Source organism: Mytilus trossulus, chromosome 13, assembly GCF_036588685.1.
Source record: "Mytilus trossulus isolate FHL-02 chromosome 13, PNRI_Mtr1.1.1.hap1, whole genome shotgun sequence".
Classification (NCBI taxonomy): domain Eukaryota; kingdom Metazoa; phylum Mollusca; class Bivalvia; order Mytilida; family Mytilidae; genus Mytilus; species Mytilus trossulus.
Genome location: NC_086385.1, coordinates 19,551,937 through 19,570,139, shown reverse-complemented (window position 1 = coordinate 19,570,139; position 18,203 = coordinate 19,551,937). Strand labels below are relative to the sequence as shown.

Below are 18,203 nucleotides of genomic sequence, written 5' to 3'. Positions count from 1 at the left end.
GTTTGTAATGTACAAAAAACTTTTTTTTAAAACAAAAAATCTTCAGAGGAACATTAAATATGATAGTTTTGTATCTGTTTTAGTTGTTTACACCTATACTTTATTTTTTTTAGTCGCTTTATATCAAAAAAATTAATAAGAAATTACTTAGTCGTGATTGCTAAATGAGGGGACCATTGAAAGGGACGTTTTTAAACCTCTTTTGGACACTTTTTTTTTAGTCTAACACCTTGTATTTTATCAATAAGATAATGAAGTTGAATTCTATCAAAAAAAATCGCGGTACCCTGGGGTGTAACACAAACTCCTTAACTAGAGCACTTTTGAGAACTAGCTGATGGACTACTTGTTTATTATTAATATAGTGCTTCAAATGCAAAATAATCATTGACTTATATATTAGATTGATCTAGAAAAATCTGCCATAATGAGCAAACATAAGTTATCTTCAATGTATATACAAACATTCTGATCATTTCAAAATTTGAAATTAAAGATGTAACTCAGCTGGACTTTTTTTAACTTCCTTTTATAAAAAAAAAAAAAATTTGATTCTCCTATTCTTAGAGGATTTATCCTTTCCCTGACATGTTGATTATTTTATTTTAAAAAAACAAGGGGGGTGTTTACACAGTGCAAGCCCCCAAATTTGCAAAATCCTGGATCAGAATCTATGATTTCCATATATAACAAATTTCTTTCCATAGGGAGGGCAGGGCCACTTATGTTTTCAAGAGTGTCAAGTTGGTTTTTTTTTAAAATAAGAATGAAAAACTGCGTATTAAATTTATATGACAACATAATATAAATACCTTTTGGGTGTCCATAACAGATAGTATTTTCTGTGTCTCCACAAGGTTTGAATTCTGCCTGGCCTGATGAACATTTGGTACAGCGTTTACATGGCAATGTTGCACTTTTAACATCAGAGTAGGTCCCATTAGGACATTTGAGACAAATAGAATTCTGTAATCTATTGCAGGGAATGATGGCACCATATCCGATTGGACAAAAATTACACAATGAACATTCTTTAGCTACAGTATGGAAGTAAAAGTCAACATTACATTCACAAATGGTATCTTCTATAACTGTGCATGGAGTTTTGACATGAGAATCTTTTTTGCATTCAGAACAATTTTGACACTTTTCTGTATGCCAGAATTCTGGTGAAAATGTGTGTCCTTGTATACAAGATCCACACTGTGTATCATTACCATGAGAGCAATCCTGACTTAATCCTTGTCCAGGTGGACATTTATTGCAGCACCTCTTCCCATTGAAGTCATAAGCTTGTTCTTTACAGTCTAACGCAGTGCACATTCTCACCTGTCAATAGACATAATTATTGGTTTAATGGTTGTGAAACAGATTTATTAAAGAAGGGGATCATGTTATTTCCTGGGGGGGGGGGGGGGGGGGGGATTTTGAAAATACCTTGGTCTGGTTAGTGCTGAAAAAAATCCTTGTTAAAGACAGAATGAACAGGCCATGAAATTACTCTGCCACACAAAATTCAAGAAAAAGTTGAAATCAGTTGTGTGCCAAAGTGAAAATACATTTTCTGTGGAAAAAGCATGCTAAAAAAACAACACTCATGATTATGAAGTCAATCCACCAAAAACCTTCCTAAACTTTGTCCTCCCCTGAATATCAATGATATCCCCTACATTAAATCAGACAATGACAGACATTGACAATTGCATACATTGGCAGTTAATATCATATTGGCATTTTTAAATGATACTCAAATAAGTGCTTCAGCAAAAAATTGAAAGAGGCAAGGTGCCAGTGGAGGTGGGACACTTTTTGAGCTTTTTTGGCACTTATTTTGACAAAAAGTATGCATTTCATTTGTTGTCAGTTTGATTATCATTCTTTTATAAAATTAGCTGCAGTCAAAAATACATGGAATACCTGGGTCAGTGGCGGATCCAGAGGGGGGGTTCCAGGGGTGAGCACCCCCCCTTTATTTTGGCCGATCAATGCATTTGAATCGGGACATATGTTTTGCACCCCCCTTTGCCCTGGGCTAGCACCCCCCCTTTCGAAAATTCCTGCATCCGCCACTGTGGGTGTAGTAGTGTGTAGATGAAATTCAAGGATTTTGAATGGTCAAATTTAAAACAACATTTGTCTGAGTGGAACGTGACTGTGGAATCATAGGTTATTGAGGACATGAGGTTTTTTTTGCCGCCCCCCTTTTTCCCCAAACATCCTATTTTGCGTTTTCCTGTATTAACAGTCACACAAGAAATAACTTGTATTGTTACTATTCCTAGTTTATTGAATTACTATCATCAGCAGTCAATTTTACAATGGCGGTGCGAATGCTCTTTGCATACGCTGGTATTCAGCCTTTTTTATACGAAAACTTTCACAATAAAAAAAATATCACAGTCTCGTTTCCGTTTGTAGTACCAATTAATAGAGATTAAGTTTTTCTACCAAACTATACGTCTTTGTCTTATTTCCATTCTGATTCCACAATTTGTGAGCAATTTACTGTGGTAATAATTAAAGGTTGGAGTTGAGACATCGAACAGGCCTATCAAATCCTATTCATGTCATTCATGGCATCCATGACAAGTCGCCCCACTGGAAAGTCGCCCCATACCTAATCGCCCCACTTTAAAAAAAAACGCCCCAACCTGGATCACCAACTCGCCCCACTTTTTAAAAAATCGCCCCACTTGTGAAATGTGTTAAATCCCGTTAATATTACTCATGAAAACTCGCCCCACTGAATGGAAAACGATAAAATCTAGATTAACATATTATTAACCATGATTAATTTAGTAAAGCCAACTCGCCCCACTTATGGAAAAAAGATGTTATCCCGTTGTATATAACTTAAATTCCGTGAATATTACTCCTGCCAACTCGCCCCACTTATGGAAAACGATAATATCTAGATTAATATATTATTAACCAGGATAAATGTAGTAATGCCAACTCGCCCCACTTATGGAAAAAGATATTATCCCGCTGTATATAAGTTAAATTCCGTGAATATTACTCCTGCCAATTGAAATCCGTTAATTATTATGATATATTATATTGCATTATGATACAATTAACAGGTTTCTTTTCAATTGTTATGCAAATAACTAATCTTAAAAAAATACAGTTATTCTTCATCAATACGAAAATTATTTTTCGAATTATAATCTCAGAATAAATAATAGTAATTAAATAAATTTTCGTTTTTTTGTATTCTTTGAAGATTAGTTTTCATTGAAGTGGGGCGAGTTTTATTTTTATTTTTTATATAAATCTAAATATTACCGTTTTCCATTAAAGGGAAATCACACTATTGTTTATACGCATCACTCTCGGCGCCGCCATAGTGTCGTAACTGTATTATGACGTCGCCGTTTTCGATTCCGCCGTAAAGGTTGCTAATTTATGAAAAGCGAACGTTCGAAGGCATGTTCCACTAAAGCAGGAGAAATGATAATGGACATATATGTTTTACAACAGATATGTTGTACTAGCGAGTTTCTAGATTGTATAGGGGTTTACCTGCGGAATACAAAATAATGGGCAAATAATGCAGAAGAAAAGGCAAAAAAAAATAATTGAATGATGAGGTGCTAAAATATAAAGAGAATAATATTGGAAACACAAAATAAACATTGGATGGAGAGTTGTCTCATTAGCACTCACACCACATCTTCCTATATCTAATTAATAAATGAATGACCCACTATCCAGACCAATATGATAAAAAGGATCTACCAATACAATACACATAATCATCATGCATAATCAACACTAAGAACGTTGGAATTTCATAGCATATTCAATGTAACTTAGTACCCTCTCCGACCATTTTCTGATGTATATGTTCAATATCTAATTGAATTGTAAATTTCCAAAAATATTATGGACTCATCTTGACCTTAAGTGCAAAAATGAAAATAGTACTCGAAATGGACAAAATGTATTGCAAAAAATAGCCGAAAGTGGTCATGAAATGGAACAACTTTGGCAGCGTATCGCTGCGATGCGGTATGTAGGGTTCAGCGTATATTGTCCGGGGGGGGGGGGGCGGAGGTACATATAGACCAAGAGTACCAGCATGTTAGCGTATAGCAATCGGAATTTCGACTTACAGTCTTCTCATATCACATGCATGCAACGTCATAACTATTATAGTCTTCTATGCTACATGTACAAATAATTCATCAATCATCTCATTTCATATAAGTATTTATCCGGCTCAGCCTGTCGGGTTTTTATAAAGCAGAGTCAAATTCATATGTTCTAATACTGAATATGCACTAAACTTGCCACTGGACGTACATGTGTGAAGTACTATTTGAAATCGTTATTTTATTTCACATGTGACGACAGAAATGATCTAAGTGTCGTCCATCTTTGCCAAATGTTCCTTTGATAGCTAACGCCTCTAAACCCTGAACAGTTAAAACAAGTTTGGATACAATATTAAAGCTTGATACGGTTTAAATTTGGATTGTGATACAGTTTTTGACATAATTTAGGTTTCTGACACAAAATAAATGTGGTCAAAGGTATTAAAATCTATTGTGCAATAGGAGATTTCTTTTCGAGATATTTCGAAAAATTTGCAAAAAACAAATGAAACGCCACCCCTCCCCTTTTGTAGTAATTACCACCAAACTCAATCCCAGCCTTCCCTGTGTGGTATGGAACCTTGTAGTACAATTTTAGATAGATCCATAACACAATTTATTGTAAAATTATTAATAGTAATTTTAGTAAAATTCTTGTTTGTGGCCCCTAATTCCTGACCGTTTTTGGAAATTACATGTACCCCTTAAATCAATTTCAGCCTTTCATTTGTGATATATGGAACCTTGTGGTACAATTTCAGAAAGATTCATTACTTCTTAACGTCATATTAGAAATTTATGAAAATCATAAGGGTATTTACATCAACAGATATAAACAATTTATCAAAGCGTTTTTGAGTTAATGTCCGACATGTTGACGACGGACGGACGGACAGATGTTTACCATAATACGTCCCATAACCGGGCGTATAATAATTCAACACGTACTATACATTTGGCTTTATCAGTCTCCAACAAGAGAAATATTTAACACACACGCATGTCTTTATGTAGTAGAGTATAAACACATGTCTCACAGAGTATTGCTTAACTGTAACAAACACATTAATGGTCCGTCTGGTGAAAGAATATTCCACTCATATAGACAAATGTTTTGTGCTGATGTTCATGTAGTATTTGCCATTGAAAGTTTTGCAAAAATCAAGAAAACAATGGTAAATTAATAAATAGTAATAAAAGTTCAGATGTAGGTTCGAGTTTAGATCACTCAATGTGATCACTGTCGACAGTGATAAAGGTATATTGTCGGAGACCGTGACTGAAAAGGACATCAAGTTTTTTTACTCTTTATTCTTTGGTTCTTTAAACAAAAATAGCCAACATGATATATCAGAGAGTGCTTAAATATTGGCACACAAATTCAATTAATTATTTTCAAATTAACTTTCACTAATGAGGGGTGGGGTGGTGCAGAGGGGTCCTGATCCCGAAATCCCGAGCTTAAAACATGAAATCCCGAGGTTCAGAATTAAAAAAAATCTCCTGACATGCCGAACATCGAAAAAAGAAATCCCGGACTCCGAAAGGGTCAATTCCGAAATCCCGAGTTTAAAAACAATTGATCCCGACGTCCCGAAAAATTTACTTTTCAGCCCAGATACCCTCAATCTTCCGAAGTAGAAGATTCTAAATTAATTATTTAATACAGCATGAAGCACACATTAGTTTTTCCAATACAACAAATGCAATTAAAAAATTCAGATGACTTCAACTTTGGCAATTACTTTTTAATAAACTGTTACTGTTTGTTTGGACGTTACGCACGTTATTGCGTCAATACTATAAATCATAACAGTTAAGTCATATAAAACTTATATCCATAGACTAGACTAGTTTGTGTAAATTCGGCTCACATAAGTGCATACATACACCATATCAAAATCGAATTTTTGGATCACTAACACTACATATTAAAATGCAACGGCATCCGGCAAAGTCTTGCAAGATGTCCAATGTCGGATTTCGCCGTTTTTTACAAATAAATTGTCATTTGCGTTCTTCATCAAAAAGTTAGATTAGTTGCATGCTAAATAGTCCTTTTCCGTAATTGTGCTTTAACTTTACAAAACAGGTACATACTCTTTGATAACTTGCGTAGTCAAAACGACTTCGTTTTCAAAGAAAGGAAATGTCTTGCAAGTTTGTCCACTGGACGATTTTCGTACGTTTTCTACGTTGTCGATTCGGGGTACGCTATTTATGGGGGATCATCTGTATATAGTTCCTCAGATAGAATTTTCTTGATAGTCAGATACTACAAAGTATTACAAAAAAATCCAATGACTGGGTTTGTTCGTTTAGACGAGGTTCTTAAGTTGTGAAAAAAGTTTTGTATCACAAGAGGATAACAAATTATCTTTATCAAATTTTTCAAATTTGGAAAGCGTAAATTGACTGCGAGTTTTTTTAATTTTTCTGCAATAAGATTTATGTGTATAGAATTGAAAGTGAAATAAAATTGGGCCTAAAGCGTGGCTATATACCTCTCCACATCATACAAAGTTTATATATCCTCCTCCTTTTCGGATCTAAATGGGAAAACATTGCACTTTAATACGATTTATGTCAATTGATCTCTGAAAGAGAGTTGTCTCATCATACCGTATATATCTTCTCATTTCATAAAGCTTATGCATTACCCAAATACGATATATTTTGTTGTTTGTTGCTTACGTTACTTTCATTGGGAAATATTCAATGCATATTCAGTACAACAAAACATTATAAGAAGTATCCATATTGATATGCAAAACAAAAATTGCAAGCAAAACACAAAACTTATCCCAAATAATCGGTATAATCGCCGTAAAACGTAAAAATATATAATTTTAACCTAATAGTTCCAAGCATTGCAAGACATGCTGCTATGCTAGTAACGTCGTTCGATAACGTTAGGAGAAAAAGTTATAATTCCCGCCAAAAAATGATTATAAGATTATTTCCTCTGTAGCGGATTTAAATTATCGGTGACCCCCCTTTTTTATTAATGCTTTTAAAATCTCCCCTGAAGCTGTAACTAATGCAGAACTTTGAAGGAAAAAACATTAGCAGATTTTTTTTATTTCAAGAAAAATCTATAATAAACGGCAATTAAAAATGGCGGGAAATGTAAAAAGGCCTTAAAAAAATAAGGAAAGTGAAAAAAATAAATGTGTATAAGATAAAAGTTACATTTGACCGTTTTAGTTAAACCAGTTAAACAAAGTTTTTCAATAATTTTGCCTTCTTTTAGCATTTTTGAGCGCTATTTCTTTATTACAGTATAACGCAATTCTTAACTTTTTGATGACGTCATATCTCGAAAACAACATCGGTGACCCCAATTTTTTTTTCGCCTAAAATATTGAAATAAGTATGATCTGTCTAAATGAGAAATTTCAATGAATTATTATTAGTAGTTTAAATAGTGTGATTTCCCTTTAAGTGGGGCGAGTTGGCAGGAGTAATATTAAACATGATTTAACCAATTTCACATGTGGGGCGATTTTTTAAAAAGTAGGGCCAGTTGGTGATCCAGGTTGGGGCGGTTTTTTTTTTAAGTGAAGCGAGTTGGTGAAAAAGTGGGGCGACTTGCCAGTGGGGCGACTTGTCCTGCTTCCTCATTCATGTACTTTGAAAACTTAAAAAACAAAACAAACAAAAAGCATCCTATCATATATTTTTGACAAGTCCTAGATATGTTTTACACTATTCGTGGATAGTAATGAAAGATTCATCAAATTAGGCTATCTAATCAAAATCTATTAATTTACCGAATAGGTACTTCAGGGACAGCAGCGGTGGATCTAAAAGGGGGGATTCCGGGGTTGGTACCCCCCTTTTTGAACGATCAATGCATTTGAATGTTGACATAATGATAAATAATAAAAAACTTTTGAAAACGGATAGAACTGCCCCTGGGCCCTGAACGCAAAAATACCTGAAACTATGAATAGAATAACTAAAAAAATAACAGATCTTAGATAAAGGAAGATGTGGTGTGAGTGCCAATGAGACAACTCTCCACCCAAATAACAATTTAAAAAGTAAACCATTATAGGTTAAAGTACGGCCTTCAACACGGAGCCTTGGCTCACACCGAACAACAAGCTATAAAGGGCCCCAAAATTACTAGTGGAAAACCATTCAAACGGGAAAACCAACTTAGTTTAGAAAAAGCGGGAAAGCTAAACAAAAATGTTCTGTCCCTAAACACCTATGTCAACCTACTGATTATATCTTATAAAGGTTGAACAAATCCCTATTACAGCGATTCATGGCCACGAACAATTACAGTAGAAAGCGTGAGCCCCCTCTCGAGTCGAACATTCAACATTCATCAGCGAAACATTTCCGCTGGATGGTAGACTACTTAGAAAATAAGATTTCAAAGTTGTGCATCCAATCTACATCCCTTGGCTATATATATAGTCAGTGTTTGGGAAAAGGCTTGATTCATAGTAAACTTCAAGCTCGTAGAGTCGTCAGATTTTTGTTTTCGTCGGTAAAATTGAATGCTCCTGGTCTAAATTGTGTGTCAGTCAAAGGGTGGTGCCTAGTCATGCACAATACAGTCAACGATTCTCAGTGAATGTTCCGTATGTCGAATTCGTGTGAATATATATAAAAAAAAAAGACGCTCCAAATCTAGGTACATGTACTTATACAGTGGCGGATCCAGCCATATTTTTTTTCATAAAGGACACCACATGTTCAAACAAGGAGGTTCCAACCATATGTCCCCATTCCAGGTGAAAACATTAATGGTCATAAGAGGTGGTGGGTCCCGGTTCCATCCACTGGGTCCCCTGGATCCGCCTCAGTTATACCTGGGACTATCATACTAATTATAATGTCCCAGCTTATACCTTATACAACTTATTGAAGCCATTGGCGCTGGCGGGATCGATCATAGGTGTTTCCTACTTGACCAACCACTAATAGAAGTTTAAGGCGTCAGCATTCACAATTTTATTGTTTTTTTTTTTACCCATTTTCAATGAAATAAAAGTGGCCGTGTCCTGTGGCAATGATCATATCTTTGTCAAGTGTTTAGCACCTGTTCGAGTTAAACATATTAAAAAATTCTATACAGGAAAGTATAATTAGCAGTTGACCTAAGATAAACAGATAAAACGTGTTAGTTTTTGTCCTTGAGGTGAAATCTGGCTGATTTTTATTTCCGTGTTTCTAGAGTCAAGGCTACGACAAAGAGAACAAATTTAATAGTCTGTGTCCCCAAGTAAAAAGTAACACTTAAAATCCCATCGTAATTTTTATTATACATCTTCTGTTCGTCACTTTGATTAGAATGATAGAAACTAACGTAAAATAAAGGTATCAATTTAATAATTATTTCACATGGAATAATTAATGATTTTCAACTAATAACAGGTGTTTCAATTAGCATAGAATTGCTTTCAATTAATTAAATCAATTATTGATCTACTGAAAACAGCAGAAATAGACAAATGTTTGATTTTTAATATCAGAAATGCTTGCGTCATCAGTTTGAAATTTGAATTACAGGCCGTTCTATCTTGTTGTCCTTTATTGAACACCATTATCTGGTCTGTTTTCCCTCTTGTCGTGCGATTATTTCCCATCCCTTTTCCTATTTTGTTACGTTTAATGATGGCGATACATGAAATCGAGGGAAAACAATCGTTCTATGGACTGTATTTATTGATTAAAGGAAAACATTACGTTCGGAACCAAACCGTCATAAAAAATATAATTGTATTTGACTTTGATCTTCACTATTACATTAAAGTTAAGTTATGCTTCAGCAACCAAACGCTGTTAATTATGACTGAAATTCTCATCAGAGAAAATAAGATGCACACGAATGCTATTAACGCGTATTATAGCTTTGAGATCTTTAATGTTTGGTTGCATGGAAACTTGGACTGATCGTGTTACTTTATGATGATACAAAGATAATGTTTTATACATTCAATGCCCGGTAATCACTTATATTGGTTGATGTAGAATATAGAATGTAGAACTCTTGATGATTGGAACGTCATATATATTTTATTTGTTGACATTAAAGCCCTTGTGGGAACGTTTTCTTTTATTTTCTTTTTTCCATACAATTCGAGTAAAAGTACAAAGACTACTGTGTAATTCCATTCTGTTACTGAGTTCTGTTACGTTCTGTCAAGCTACCTGATAAAGAGCAACAGCATAGCCATTATCAGTAACAGGAATAATGTTAAAGACAATTTCACTAATGAATCATAAAGTTCATCTACTATATGCCAACCATTTCATTTAATAAAAGTTATGATCATCATATTAAATAAATCTCAACGTAATATACAATTACTGTATATTGAATGAAAAGACAGACTTTTTATTTGTGATAACAGCAGAGAACATTGTGCATTTCTAGTATAGTAGATGGTAACAGAAAGGATTTTATTATTTTCAAAAATGTCATTACCTTGGCAGGTTTTTATCTTGTAAATACAGTTTTAAAAGATAAATGGCATTGTTTGCTTTTATCTCTAATTGCGACCAATTTGAAATGATCTTTTTTTCTTAAACTATGAAATAATGCATTTGTTTTAAAATAATTCCTCCCTATCCTGTTATTCAAGATTCTTTAATGTTACCGATATTTCATACTATATTTTATTATATTTCTTTACCTTTTCGGTATTGAAAATGCTAAAATAAATAATTTACATTTATTAAACTATTGCAGGATATAGTAAACCACAAATAGTATCTTTAAGTTATTGCTTATTCCCATCAAAAACTTTTTTTAAATTGATTCACTTTGGTAATAGGAAAGAACTGGAATTTTTGTTACCATTTTTAGAATTGTCATTGTTACCACATTTAACCATTGTTTGAATTACAGACAACAGTTCCTAGATCATCAATGTGTGTTCTTCGATTTGTACTATAAAACATTGTAAAACCGGTTCTAAAGACTTTTTTTTTGGTTTTCCCTATTGCCAAAAAGACATTTTCAGATATTGTCTCATATTTATTGTCATTTAAACAGAGTTAGTTTTTGAAGAAAAAAAATAAAATATCAAAGTAATAAAAAAAACTACGTTACGCGTGCATGTATTTATTAGAGAGCCGAAAGAAAACATAAGTTAAAATCAGAGACCTACAGAACGGTCACGGGTGTATGTATAAAGAAGAACTTTCCATTCAAAATTTTACACAAAGTAATACATAATCATTCAACAAATTATAGACTACATTAATAATATGAACGGATACTACCGTAGGAATAACCCGTAACAATGTACAAATCCTTGCCCGTAAGAAGAACGATTATATATATATGCCAGAAAATATAAATTTCAATCACTTAAATTAGCGTGTAAATTGACTAAACATTTATTCTATATTGACGAAATGATTATAAGACAACAGAAATATCACTCACCAAAATCCAACACAATAATCCAAGTAGACAAGCAATATTTTCCATTGCGACTCTTCTCTTTACTATATTATGATTTGTCAGTTCAGATCATATTTTCATACCTGAATCAATTGACCTTCGGTGAACTTTTGAATCAGATGATTGGATGATTCTGCCAATCGTGTACTGACGGAGTCGGCGGAATTTAACGATATTTCTTAATATAAAAAATATTGGAAGAGTTAATGAGCCGAGCACCAATATCTGTGTTACAAGTCCGGGAAAACAATCAATTAGCGTATAAAACGATTCTCGGTCTATATGGTTCACCGCACATTCTGTCATAATGTTTGAATTTCTCATAAATATCTTATGAAAGGAAAAAAAGTTTTAGAAAAGAAAGAAAGTGACTTTTCATCACAGATAATATAAAAGAAAGTAATAAAGGAAAGCTTGAACTTATGAAGTGTGAAAACTATACAAATGCATTCTTTCAAAACACTTTATATTAGATTTTAAGACTTTTTAAACATAAATATTTGACAGAGTAAAAGTATTGTATATACAAATTCAAACTTGTGAATGGATACTATATGTTCGAGCAGAGACGTTGATACATTGTATATCATATTTCTCTGGTTAGAGCCATGGTAGAGTAAGCTTAGGCTATACACAAAATCCTTGCACAATTAGAGATCTATATCAAGTAAACATTTTAAATTTAGTAATTTCAACCGATTTATCTCCGTACCATTGTTCTTTATATGTTTAAACAAATACTTAAAAACTTCACTAGTAGTTCCTTTACATTTGCTTTTTTGCCCATTTAACCGAATGCAAAGATTATATAGTGAGAACTTGCTGGATAACTTGACACTGGTAAACTATATAAATTCATCCCACAGGCTAGTTAGAGCTCATAATGTATTTAGACCTATCACACTAAATGGGGTTTCGATAAAAGTATTTGTACTGAGATGAGGTAGCGAATAATTCATCCATTTACTAAAATTAAGTCAGAAATACACATGACAAAAATGTGGTATCTACTCTCAAATCGTATTTTCTTGTTAATTCGACCTGTTGATACTGTTTATAATGCTTTTTTGTCATTTTTTATTTATATGGATCTTGGCTGTATACCAGCTTTGATTATTTGTAATATCTTCAATTTTTCACTTATTCTTACAACATTTGTATAAACTTCAAGATTATAAAAAAACGTTTTTTTTCTAAAGTGAACATTGATTGGTTAAATCTTTCTCAGTGTGTTTGAATTTGTTTGATAGCCTTTTGGTCATGACTGTTTGTCTCTAATATTTAATTAACTGTGCATTTGTATTCAGATATCGCAGATCAAATTTATTCGTTCTTTGTGTAATCATACGTTTTTGATTGAGTTAAGTCTGCTAATTGATATTTTATCGTATGTTTTTATATGTTGTGATGTTATGCTATTGTTTCAGAAAAAGGGAGAAGGTTTGGGCCCATTAAAACGTTTAATCCCGCTGCAAATGTTTGCACCTGTCCTAAGTCAGGAATCTGATGTACAGTAGTTGTCGTTTGTTTATGTAATATATACGTGTTTCTCGTTTCTCGTTTTGTTTATATAGATTAGACCGTTGGTTTTCCCGTTTGAATGGTTTTACACTAGTAATTTTGGGGCCCTTTATAGCTTGTTGTTCGGTGTGAGCCAAGGCTCCGTGTTGAAGACCGTCATATCCAACTATAGCAGTCATCACGTGACTTTTGTGACGTCACACATCACCCGTATCAAGCCCAAAGTAAATTGTATAGAAATGCATAGGGGCTTTCTGGAATCGATGAAATACATTACTTTAAGTTCATGATTCTAAAAGTGTGGGTCTTTGTAGTATTTCCTCATATATTAAGAAATATAAATATTCCTTTTGGAATAGTTTAAATTTTGATCTTCTCCCTTCCAAATGCTTTTGAAAATTTGTCTTGTTGCCTCGATAGTTCACACTGTTAAATCATACAACTACGATAAATATTGGATTTTCTGTCGTCTTTAACCTTAAATTGCGATTTAAACAAAACAGATGGAATAATTGTGGGTCTTTGTGCTTATTATTATATTCATAAATATTTGAAATATCGTATATAGAATAGTTTAATTTTCTATTATGTCCCTTCCAAATTGATTTGAAAATAAGCTATTTTCAGAAAATCTGCTATTATTTTTCAAGATGGCGACCAGATTGACAGCGTGGGGCGACATGGTAAAAATGTTATTTGTACGATTTTTACTATGAAAATTAAATAACTGTTGGATGCTCGCGTTTTCATTCATTGTCTTACCTTAATGCAGCATGTAATCGAACATTGGTTCCTTTTTATCAAGCTTAAACATGCTGTTGTTATTTTTATAAAATTTTGAAAAATGGCGAACAAATAATTTTCAAACGTAGAGGATGATCGACACTTATTTCGTTAATGCACATAATTCAAATGATTTTTTCTGTTTATATTGCAATTAAATATGACACGTTATTGTAATTATAAGAATAGCCATAGCAAGATTAAGGAGATATTAATTAAGTCATAACATCAACGTGATCAAAGAAAACAAACATGGCACCTAATCATGATGTAAGTTTTGACAATACCCATGTAGATGCATGTTTTGACAATACCTATGCCGGTAAATGTTGTCCGATTATCAATGAAATTCTTTGCAATATTATTTCATATTCATAAAAGAAGACATCGAATGTATATAAACCGAGTTGAACTGAATATATTTTTCAATTTTCTTTAAATAATTCATCAGGTAACCAGTATAAAAATCCTAATTGAACCAGTCACATGCAGAGTTATCGAACGTGATTATGACTGTAATAGTTGCATATGACTTTAACCTATAATGGTTTAATTTTTAAATTGTTATTTGGATGGAGAGTTGTCTCATTGGTACTCACACCACATCTTCCTATATCTATTTACAGGTTTTGAAGCCGATTCAGCTCAGATTATTAAGTTGAACATAAAAATACGTTGTCTTAGTAGTTAAGGTCACAGTTAGACTAGCACCCCTGTGTTTCGCAAATCAGACGAGATAAAAAAAAAAAAAAAACAACATCACTTGGGACATACCCTGACCGCATTAATATATTAAAACTTTTACCGTGGCTGTGTACTCAAAGCCGATTTGATAGATAGTTCTTTGGTAGAGTCTGTTGTGTCCTGTCTCCAGTCTCAAGATGTTGGTTTGTTCAGATCTTGTTAGCTGATGGTAAATGTCTTGTTGCTGTGAAGTGTTGAACAGAGATTTGATGATAGTGTATCAGCCCGGATTTTCGCCCTGTTGTTGTTCAGCACTATACTTTGCTAACTTATCGGCTTGTACAAGTTTATCTTCACAAGGGTTGTTATTCATTGTGATAGCTATGGGTTCGATATATTTAGGTAGAGTTTCCTCATGTTTTCTTTGTAAGACTCTTGTCTCTAACGTAAAGCTTGATCTCTTGAGTCTGCCTGGGGAGAGTTGGTTCAGTCTGGTATTCATGGTCTTGTGAACGCTGATATTTGGTGGCGTGTAACATGGCTATGCACTCCATTCTCTTACTTAAAAAGAGGGACGAAATATACCAGAGGGACAGTCAGTAAACTCATATTTTGAAAATAAACGGACAACGCAATTGCTAAAAATAAAAAGACAGACAAATAACAGTATAACATTAAAAACTTAGGACTAAGCAACACGAATCCCACCGTATACTGGGGGTGATGTCAGGTGCTCCGAAAGGGTAAACAGATCCTGCTCCACATGTGGCACCCGTCGTGTTATGTTATTACAAATCTGTTAAATAGTATAATTCGGTATGGTGGTATGTTTGTTATATCCTCTATACTTTTTAATTGGTGTTGATTTCAGAAGTTCCAGTGGAAACTTTATTAATTTATAAACAATGTCATAATACCTGTACCTGATTGAACAAATATTCTATACTATTTATTCCGTTAGAAACATCTACTGTAATATTTATTCCTGTGGAAGTTATAATCCAGAATATTTTTTCCATTGGGAACTTACATTATGAAGGAACTTCTATTCCGTGACACCACTGCTTATATAGCCCATGTGACTATCATATCTAAATCTTTGTAGTCTGTATTTAGCTGTAGATGCAAACTCTTCTGAGCACCAGAGAACAAAATAGAGTGATGATTGTACCCCTTTTGATAGCTCTGGTACTATGTGGTTCATAAAGAGTACGAATAGAGTTGGTGGTAATACTCCTCCTTGTGAGACCCCTTGTTTTAAGAGTACTTTCTGTCCGCAATGCCAATCTACCAATACTCTGGCTTTTCTATTGTACAAGTACGATTTGGTCCATTTATAAATTCTTCCACTTATGCCATATCTAAACATTTTTTACCAATCTAAATAAAATATTAATCTCTGTTATCATTAATTTTTAATTAGATTGCATTTTTACAAGGAGTCCATCTTTACATACCTTATAAACTGATCTTTGTAGATCTACACAGACAGCCAACGTTACTATCTTGAATTGGAAGGCATCTTTTACTTCCTGTGATAGATGTGTAGTCTGGTCCGCTGTGCTTTTGTATTGTCTAAAACCAGCTTGTTCATTTCCAATGATGTTCTCTGACTCTAAGTTCATGTGCATGCGCTTGTTTATTATGCTCTACAACAATTTACAACAGCTGCTTGTTATGCTTATATGACGATAACCTGACGCTTTTGACTTATTATTTCCTTTCTTTAGTATTGGCATCATTAGTACTTCCTTCCAGCATAATGTGGGACTTGACCTGGTCTCCAGCTAAGATTGAATATGTCCAACATAGTATTTACTGATGAGTTCCCTATGTGTTGTAGCATTGTGATTTTATCTGAACCTGGAGACTTTTCTTCTTAAGCTTTATTGTACCAGTAGATTGACTCATTCCAGATATTGTGATGTCATTCTGCATGATTTCATGTCCTGGTGTTTTCTGTCTTTCTCTTATATCTGTTCATTACTTCTTTTGTTAAGTAAAGTTGGATTGTTGGTATTGCTTTCTTCTTCATAACCTTTTGCAAATGCATTTGCAGTAGCTTTTCCTGTAGTCGTTTTTCCTTCAACATATAGAGTTATCTTTTGGCCTTAACTTCCCTCGTCATTTAGAGCTTTCGTCAAGTTTCACAGCTTTGTTGTATCCTTCTCCATATTCAGAGATGATGTTTTTCCCTCTCAATCCTCTTCTCTGGCATTAAAGTTTTGTTTTGAGGTGTTTTGCCTTGCTTTGTTGGAGTTTGGCGTTATTCTCTTGCTGAGGTTTGATTCAGCCTCTTCTCTTGCTCTTGTGATTGCATCATTTGTTTCTTGATAATTCATTGGATCAGTATGGCTTGTAGTCTTTTCTCACACTTTCTTTTGACTGCGTTGAATACCGTATCTTTACAACATTGTTGATGTTCTTTCCTTCAGTAACTATGTCCTTTTAAAGTTCATTTGCTCTTGTTTCAATTTTGCCCCAGTTTGCATTCTAGTAATTCCATCTTGGTAATTGAGCATTAATAGTTGTCTTTGTTCCTCTGTACATAAAGCTAGGTATAGTGTTGTTGTTGTGTGCCAGCGGCAAATTGAAGGTTTGTGTATCAGTTGGATCATTGACAAGAATAAGATATTGTCCATCTTGACAATCTACTATGGTTTCTCCTCTTTTTATCATTTGTATTGTATACTCAGCTATGAGATTGGCTGTTAAAATTTACCATGAGAAATATTGTATCTAGGGAGAGTTTGTTATCATTTAGACAGTATAAGTTGTCAATGTTATAAGAGCATTGCCCAGTGGTGACTTTGATTTCAAGATATTCTCAGTGCTTCCACCATATATGTTGTAATCTCCCTGGCATTTATGTTGTTTTTTACTAGGTTCTTCATGAACACCTCCTTTTTTTCTTTTCTGTCACTCCTGAAATCTTGGTATCCTCTGACTAAAAGATTTTCCTTCTTGCAAGTGTGTTTCCTGAAAACACCAGATGTTAACATTGTTTTCATGTAGAAAATGATGCAATTCATTTCTTTTGTTAGATACCTTTTTGCATTCCAGTGCATGATGTTTATGACTGTTTTTTTTTCAACTTTGGCTTGGTGTTTTTTTGGCCAATCGCTCATCTTGTTCGACCCCTGACTCCACAAGACGAAACAAAGGTACCTCCAGTAGCATTTGATTGACTCCCTGGTGGGTCCTCACAGGGCGAGCACCACATCCATTGGTTGTGATTTCAAGTGTCATAACAGATGTTTGTGCGTGATGTTGTGGTCTGTTAAGAATGCGCTGCATAGCAAAACACTGCCTTCTTCAGCACTCTATGTTTTCTATAGGGGTTACCCTTAAATTCGAAACAAATGTTCTGATCCTGGAAATTCAGATTTTCCTCGAGTTTGTGTCCTGAAGCCTTTCCCTTGTATAAGGGTGTGGCCACAAGGCAGCATAGGTTTTGAGTTAGAGTTTTCCTTTTCCTAGATGGGCTACTCTCCAAGGTTGACAAGCCCATCTTCCCAAGGCTATCTGGTTTTGAGGCGCCAGTGGCTTGCCTTCACCCCTTCTCCAGTCAGATGAAACAGTTCCACCAGGTTTACAAATAATTAATCACTCATGAAGGTTGGAGCTGAACTTTGGTTGTCAGAGGCTGTATGAGACACATGCCAAAAGCAGTAATTTCATTG

At 34.0% G+C, this 18,203-nt stretch overlaps 1 protein-coding gene across 3 annotated transcripts in view; it reads right to left on the bottom strand.

The window, feature by feature from the left end:
• Positions 1-11,653, bottom strand: part of LOC134695478 (tumor necrosis factor receptor superfamily member 16-like) — a 35,859-nt gene extending 24,206 nt beyond the window's left edge. Inside the window, exons 1-2 of one of the 3 annotated variants that reach the window (XM_063556750.1) lie at positions 11,515-11,653; positions 813-1,329 (exon numbers count right to left, since the gene is read on the bottom strand). In XM_063556750.1, the coding sequence (XP_063412820.1) occupies positions 813-1,329; positions 11,515-11,559 (562 nt within the window). In that variant the 5' untranslated portion in view covers positions 11,560-11,653. Of the gene's footprint in view, positions 1-812; positions 1,330-2,421; positions 2,735-11,514 lie in introns of those variants that run through there. The other 2 variants (XM_063556752.1, XM_063556751.1) reach the window with 2 other exon arrangements.
• Between the last annotated feature and the right edge of the window lie 6,550 nt (positions 11,654-18,203).